This window comes from Sipha flava, unplaced genomic scaffold (genome assembly GCF_003268045.1).
Source record: "Sipha flava isolate LNK unplaced genomic scaffold, YSA_version1 108_pilon_pilon, whole genome shotgun sequence".
Classification (NCBI taxonomy): Eukaryota; Metazoa; Arthropoda; class Insecta; order Hemiptera; family Aphididae; genus Sipha; species Sipha flava.
In genome coordinates this window covers 662256-670868 of record NW_020271725.1, presented here as the reverse complement: position 1 = coordinate 670868, position 8613 = coordinate 662256, and the positions used below count along the sequence as shown (strand labels likewise).

The following is an 8613-nucleotide window of genomic DNA, read 5'->3' as shown; positions in this document are numbered from 1 at the left end:
TGGGCAACAACATTTTAGCGCCCCTCATTTTGCTTATAATTAAATTTAATACTATTTGATAAGTAATACTACTAATACTAATTATAAGGATTTGTGGTATCTAATTTGGTATTTAGATAACTAAAATTAAAAAAAAAAAAAAAAAAAAAAAAAAAAAAAAAAAAAAAAAAACAAGTAAATCCAGTGACTGGTAAATATTATTAATATAATATAATAGGTAAAAAATAACAGAATATAGGTAACATACTAATAAAATATAAAATAAACATAAAATATATAACATACTAATACATACATTATAATATATAAAATCATTACTTCAGTTTTTTTTTCTTGCTTATTTTGCTACTAATGTTTTTTTCACATCTGAGTAATTTAAGCTCTTTGTAAGAGTAGCTTCTATGTTTAGAACTACAAGACTATTAAGTCTTTCTGAAGACATAGATGATATTAAATAATTTTTTATTCAAAGAAAAAGAAGAAGAAAAAAAGTAGAAAAAGACCTTTCAGTTGAACAGTTGGAGGCCAAATTACAAAGGAACGTTCTTAAAGCTACATCAGTGTATGGAAAAATTGTAACTAATTGTTTTTCTTTTATAAATTTACTCATGTTTAGTAGCGTTTTAGGAAGGTTGATGGTTAATTTCAATACACTTTGAAAATTAACACATTCATTTTCAAAAGATTCATCTAGATCTTGTTTATATATATTTCTCAATTTTTTTGCATCTTCACGTATTTCTGAAGGGTCTAGTTCATATATTTTTAAAATAAAGCTGTATTTAGATATTATACAGTCATAAGCAGATTTCTTTTTGTTGTGTTCAACTGTTAAATTGTCACAAATTACATAAAATATATTAATTTTAAAATTGTTTTGGCTATCAAATGTATGACTAGGATCATTGGATTCATCAAAATGTTATTTTCGTTTTCTTTGTTTATTTTCAAATTCCGAAATTTTATTACAATCTATAAATTTTTCTTTTGCTGCATCTTCATGTTTGAAACATTTCTCGTACAGATTTTACATAAGCAACTAATGAATTATATAATTCTACTACAACACTCAAATGTATTTGAACATACTGTAATAGTTTACTTGTTTTATTAAATTTATGAAGTACATTATTCCAAAACTCAGTCATAAATTATGTTTTTAGTCTATTAAGTTGTCGAAGTAGTCCCTCAGCTTTTGATCTTGTAAGTGGTTTCTGTAGTTTATCATGTTTCAAATCTAATAATGCTTTTTTCACGCCAGCCCAATTTGTTTTCAAACTATGGCAAGCATCATTTCGAGCAGACCAATGAGTATCTAGTGGAATTATTGTACTTTTTTAATTAGCTCCAGCGATAAGTTGAAGATGAGAAATAAACATATAGGTTTTGGGTAAATGAAAAAAAATTGTTTGTTTCTTCACAACAACTAGCAGCATACATTCCAACGAGATTTAGCGAATGAGCGGAACAGGGAACAATATCAGCTAAGGAAATAACATCTTTAATTCTTACTTGGACACCGGAATATATGCCAGACATATTTTTGGCGTTATCATAAGACTGGCTTCTAAGAAAACAAACATTTAAGTCATATTTCTTCAATATGAAAAATATAGCCTGTTAACGACTCTGCCTTATGCCCAGCATCGTCAATGAATCCAATAAAACGTTCCACTGGTTCTCCAATTGGTAATACATATCTTATAATAAAAGAAAGTTGGTCAATGTGAGTTACATCTGAGGTTGAATCAATACTAATTTAGAAGTATGTTACCACTTTTACTCCTTTAATTATTGTTTCTATTACTTTTCCTGACATTATACTGATGAATTGCTCATAAGTATAAAAAAATAAATGCTATGTATTTCCATTACCTGGATTCCCATATTTACTTATATGCTGAGACAAAAAAGGATCACATTCTGCAACTAATTCCATTGCCATAATAAAATTACCACTATTAGCAACAGAAGATCCATACTTTTCTTCAGTTCCTCTAAATGGTAATCCATGACTAGCTAATGACTTCACTACAGAACATACTCGAGTTAGCACATTAACTCTTTGAGGGGCAGGCTCTACCTATGAAATAAAACCCTTCAGGGACAGTAAATGATACAATAACATTTTTAAGTTTTTTTTTGTAAAAACTGTTTCTTATTAATACCTAAATTCAAAATTACTAAAAAAAATATTTTAAAATTACGAATTTTCCAAGAAAAGTTTACCTGTACTAACCACCGCCAAAAATGTTCAATGAATTTGTATAACATACATCATAATATTATACTCTAAAAACTAATAAATTCTTTCATATTAGGTAATTTTTGAGTATTATTAATAACATATTTTTTATCACAGATTTATATATCATAATATTAATCAAGTATAACAAAACATTTTTTTTATCATAACTAGTTATAAGAATTTTACCTACATTTGCTTACTTGATAATACAATATGTTTTAAACTTTTTGATTTAAATAACAATTTTTAATACAAACAATTATATTATATTTTAAAACTAAAATAGTATAGGAACATACATAAGAAATAGGCAACTTTTACTTTTATAATAAGTTAGACTTATTATTTATTATTTACTTATTTTTTTTTATTTATTTATTATTTAGAGTTAAATAAGAGGCTTAAAGTTATGAGTATAAGAAACTATATTATAGGAATAATCAATAAATACTTGATAGGTATAAAATAAAATAAAATTGTTTTGAGGTGCGCGGTGGTTACTGTTATTGACCACTTGCAAAACAATAATATTTATTCATATTATATGAATTGATACTAAAATTGATTATGATAACAAATATAATGTATAATAATTAATAAACTATAATAATGGAAGAAACAAAAAAAATAATAGAAAAAACATATTTACAATAATTTATAAAAGTGTAAAAATAAATACGTTTATCACTAAATTCGGAATAATAATACTGTTGTTCACCAACAAAAAAAAAAAAATCAAACAACAGCACAATCTAATATTTTATTCATACAACATATGTATTTATGTGGTCATAGCTGCTAACCACCGCCAAAAAAATAATAAAAATACTTATATAAGTGGTTAGTTCTAGTTAGCTAACCATCGCCCCTCAAAGAGTTAATGCAATAATTTGCCTCTACTTTTAACTGACGAGTAATTGTAGTGTCTATTCGGCCTAAATCAATTGCCCGTTGTTTCATTTTGAATACACAAATTTTATGTCCTTCTGAGTTTTCAAGTTTTTTCAATTTTTCTGGATATTTCCAATTTGAGAAAACTTTTTTAGAAAAAACATTCTGGTTTTCAACTCGGAAGTCGGAGGCCGAAGTAATATTCCGCGGTAGATTGGGAAACAAATAACAATATTGTACAATTGTCAATTAGCTAATATTTAATATTTTATACTATAATATATTTTAATTATTAATATAATTTATAATTTTTCCGAAAACTTATTTATAATCTCCGTAAATTTTTTAGCGCCCCTTAGCATATTCAAGAGGGAGCTATTGCCCCTCCGAACCACCTCTTAAATACGGCTCTGGTTAAAGTCAATAGCATATAGTACGTATGATACTAATTAGATAGAACTTGTGAGGGCATTAATTGCTATATCAGTATTTGTAACAATAAATTCAATACTGTCACTTAAGATGAATTCATCGTATAGAATGGTCCTACATGTCTAACATATATTTTTATAATAAATTCAAATATTTATCTACCTTTCTAATATTGACTTAAATTTGTTTTATTTTTGTGATTAAATTAAATTCAAATTAGTTCAAGGTTTTTCATCTAGACATTAATCTCTGATCTAGATAACAAAAATAAATAAAATAATATTTTTTTTTTTAAATTTTTACCAAATAACAAAACAATTTTAGTAATCATTAAATTTTAATTAATGACTGAATACAGCTCATTTTAATTTAATCAATGTTTCTGATAAAGTTTGATAATTCCATAATTTCATACATGCATTCACTAGATCTTAAATACATAAATAAATAAATACAAAAAATTCATAACTCTGAACTCTACTGCAGTCTCAAAACATTGACAATTTAACCCTTATACATAATACATTTCAAAATAATAAGATTTTATGAACTATAATTTTTTTGTATTCTAGCATTATAGAATAAAATTCAATATATTTTTAACTGAATGTAGTTAAATTAACAGAATATATTCCTAGAATCTATATGACATACCAGTACACATTTACATAGTTTTAAGAACTTTTTTTTATCATATTTGATACTTGTTTGAAATTTATTTATAGTTTAAATATACTAGTATGTAACATCTATGTATTAAACATTCATTAATAAAAAGAAAATTGTATTAATTTGAAAATATATAGAAATGTGCAAAATATATAAAAATATATATTAATCACAGCTGTGTTAAGGACCAACAAATATTATAATACTTTTATTTAAGCTTCCTTAAATTTTTCATAAATCATCATTCATGATATGTAAAAACTATAAAAAAAGGATTTATGAACAAATAGTAGTACAGTGTCAGTACACCAAAGAAAAATAGTCGTGTTATTAGTCTCTAAGGATGGAAAAGTATGACTTCAATAATTTATGTACAAATTAAAACCTAATAGCATGCTAAAATTTAAAATTATTCTGGTTATAAAAATAATAAAATAAAACAAGAGAGTGGAGCATTAAACAATCATTGAAAGAATATGATGAAAGAATATATTACATGAAAAAATCTGCAAGTGGCAAAGCAAAAGAAAAATTGATGGAGCTATAAGAAGAGTACAGAAAAAACATTAGAACATAATAACTAATAGTATCAAAAATATTATGATATTATGTTATATTATAAATAATAATATTAATAATATTTTATAATATAATAATAATAATATTATGTATTAAGATACATTAGCGCATAAAAAATTTTCAATACATTTAATGTAAAACTAAAGGTTAATTAAACTATTATAATTTAAATGAATAATTTTTTAAACGCATACCACAATTTCAATAGAAGCCAAAGTTGGTCATCAGCAAATTTATAAATGATCTGATAAAAGTAAGTTGAAGTTAGTATTAAATTATAAAAGTAAAAATTGATTGTACGTCAAATTAAAAAATGTATTTTACTTTATTTTAAATCATTAGAAATAATCATTAATTTCTATATTTATCACTTAATAGAAAAGTACACAATGAAGCAATAACCGTTGACATTTTTCTTCAAATTTAACAACTAATTTATCAATATCATTATCTAAATCATCACTTCTAGATATCTGAAACAAAAATAATATAAATTCTATAAATATTAAGATAAAAAATGGAACAAATTCTTTATCTTACCAAGGTAACTAATTCACATATTAAAAATGCACCAATAGTTGCTTCCTCATGATTGTCTTGGATGTCAATATTAATAACATGAACTGGCTTATTTCCAAAGTTTTCAATAGTTTCAAAATCTTAACAGAGAAAATTATTTTAATTATTAATATTTAGTAATATATAATAACATTATTATTTTACAATTATAATTTAAATGACTTCATAAACTAATAAAGACATAAAACACAAAAACAAAGATCAGCTATATCTTATCATGGTTTATAACAGATAATGTTAATAAAACTGATTCCATCAAGTTTTCAAACTAATGAAAATAACATTAATCCAGCATTAATATTTTAGTTTAACATACACTCCAACACTTGGTCATACACACGTTCTTCACAAGTAATGACTACGGTAAATTGTTCATCACACAGTTGAAATCTTTCTGGATGTTGCTTTATCCGCCGATTTCTGTCCAACATATTTAACAAACCATTTTGTGTGTAGCTAAACAAATAATGTGTTAAAGAAAGAATGATAAAAATTAATTATTAGTTTTACATTATTTATTTATTAAAGAGCATAATTACTAAACATTAACACAAATTTTGGAATTTAAAAAATTGAGAAATTACTATTTAAAAATAAAACAAAATATTAACTGTGATAAACAAAATAAAAAAATAAAAATCAATGGAAAATCTTTGATAATAATTTTCAAATCTCAATAAATTTGCGCCAATCATGTTTAAAACAATAAAACAAATTAATATAAATAATAAAGCTCATTGATCCAAAATAACAAATATCTGAATAAAAAATAAATATAATAAATAAATAAAATAAATGTTGTACAGATCAAAATAACAAATACACCTACAATAAATATCACGGAGTATTATAACTAATTTTTTCGATTTTAATGTAAAATAAGAATATTTAAAAATAGAAAAATAACTAAAATTTTAAATAATAATATTTAGATTATTTATTAAATTGTCTTGGATATTATCTACAATTTTTTTTTTTTTTTTAAACATCAATTCTTACTATGATTTAGATAAATTACTCTTAACTATTATAGAAAAGGATACAATGTTTTATCTTTATTATATAGGTCTCTATAAATTTCATCATAAGAACATCCAAAATCATAAATATTTGGTTTGTCTGGTGCTGTTCCAGGTAATTTAACCTTGTCACCTGTACCAAAGGATCGAACATTGAAACCTTTTTTACTGTAAACATAAACATAAATTAATTAAATATACTTCATATCAACAATACAGTTTATAATATATTTTGACTATACATTAAAATTTAAGTTCAAATGATTTAATTTAAGACTTGAGTACAATAAACAAGCCAGTCAAAAATGAGTTTCCAAATAAATAATAAAACATTAATCAACAAATAAGACGCCTTGGTTCAGTTCATTACCAAGATTTTAAATTTTTGCAATAATTTTTATATAACTATTTGTATAAAAGCAATTTCTATAAAATAAAAGTTAAGTTTATTAAAAAAGTCAATACCATTTAATTGGTAATCATAATATTGAGTTAAATGTAACAATTATTAACTGATAAAAGTAAAAATAAATTAAGCATTAATATAAAAAATCATGAAAATTATCACTCAGTAATACCAGCAGTAATAGCTAAATTTGGTAAGAACATTCAATTTTTGTGGATTAGAAATGTTATTGAAGACAAATTTCATTTTCTTACCTTAAAAATGCATGTGCTTCCATACTTCGATTCATGTTGCTCGAACACACTACGGCAATAAAAAAGTCACTGTTCGGCATAGTACAACTGTTATGTTCTCGTCAGTATAATAGGATATATCTTACAAAAAAAAATCGAAACATATAAACGACCTAATTTCATTTCAACAACGTTGTTGATTGCGTATTACTAAAAATATACTAATAACTTACTTAGAAGCTCGAGATACACGATCTGCTGAGGGTATAAAATTTAGATTTATTCTGATCGTCACGTTAACATTCCGACATAGCACGACCAAAAAATATGGAAACTGGGGAGTTATTTCGTAACTAGTGTTGAGACATCATTGATAATTATTGCGAATAATTCATATTCGTGGTACTCCCGAAGAGTTTTAATTTTTTGTCATTGTAATTTTTGAATTGTTATCCATTCTTCTTATCTCGATGAGTGGTAAACAATTTGTCATTGGTGATAAGAGTAGTGATAACGGTCCATAGCTCATGATAGGACGGCCATCGATGACGAATGGATCTTCGCAGGAAAAAACTCCGGATCCATGACGTCATTAGTTAGTGTTATCAATATTGTCCTTATCAAATATTATGCTGATTAAATGCGCGGCAATTTGACATTTGTTTAAATTTGTACAACTGCAGCGACGGATTACGCGATAATGGAATATTTATTTATTTTCTTATATAATATATATATATATATACCTACCCGAGTTTGATCACCGTTTTTATATAATGGTTTTATAATGGCTAGTTTAAATATATCTGGGAATATACCTTCCGATATGCTTAAGTTATAACTATAGGTTAATGGTAATGAGATATTTTGTGCTATGAGTTTTAATGTCTTAACTGATATGCTATCGTGTCCAACTGCTGTTTTATCTTTTAAATTGTTGATAATTAATAAAACTTCGTCGACACTAACTTTTTTATTAAAAATCGTATCAAAAGATTCAGTTGTATTTGGTTCATCATGATGAAAGTTTGATTTATTTATCAAGCCTCCAAGGTTACTCCCAATGGTTGTAAAATACTTATTAAAAATATTGGAAACCCTAATTGGGTTTACAGATGAATTGATATTTTCATTACTAAAAAATATTGAATGTTTTTCCTCATCATTTTTAATTTTGCAATTTGTACTAGCTACATCATTAATCAGTTTAAATGTTAATTTTGGGCTATATGAAATCACTTTGAATTTGTTTATGTAGTGATTGTTTTTTGCTAGTCTTAAAATTTTTGAAAATTTATTTTTATAAAGTATGTAGTGTGCACGTAGTTTGTGATTACTTGGGTGTTTAAGAATTTTTTTAGGATAGTTTTTGTTTATTACGTAGAGAGCAAAGCAAGCCAGGTGTCATCCACTCTTTTAGACATTTGTTTTTAGAAATGGCAGTTTTAGTTATTGAGGTCATACTTATAGCACTTTCAACCTTAATCATAAAAATATAATAGCATTCATTGACATTGTTATTAATATACACTTCATTCCAATTTTCTTTTTTTAATA

General features: G+C 24.7%; 2 protein-coding genes across 2 annotated transcripts; both read right to left on the bottom strand.

Moving 5' to 3' along the window:
- Positions 1 to 337: 337 nt before the first annotated feature.
- Positions 338 to 3208, bottom strand: LOC112686517. Its single transcript, XM_025558847.1, has 6 exons — positions 3143 to 3208; positions 1876 to 2083; positions 1626 to 1737; positions 1422 to 1567; positions 607 to 828; positions 338 to 432 (listed from the first exon to the last, which is right to left on the bottom strand). The coding sequence occupies exons 1-6, from the start codon at positions 3206 to 3208 to the stop codon at positions 338 to 340; spliced, it is 849 nt and encodes a 282-aa protein (XP_025414632.1).
- A 1917-nt stretch (positions 3209 to 5125) lies between these two features.
- Positions 5126 to 7527, bottom strand: LOC112686463 (RNA polymerase II subunit A C-terminal domain phosphatase SSU72). The gene is made up of 6 exons (XM_025558743.1): positions 7290 to 7527; positions 7078 to 7197; positions 6442 to 6585; positions 5715 to 5854; positions 5360 to 5478; positions 5126 to 5292 (listed from the first exon to the last, which is right to left on the bottom strand). The coding sequence occupies exons 2-6, from the start codon at positions 7155 to 7157 to the stop codon at positions 5191 to 5193; spliced, it is 585 nt and encodes a 194-aa protein (XP_025414528.1). The 5' UTR covers positions 7158 to 7197; positions 7290 to 7527; the 3' UTR covers positions 5126 to 5190.
- Between the last annotated feature and the right edge of the window lie 1086 nt (positions 7528 to 8613).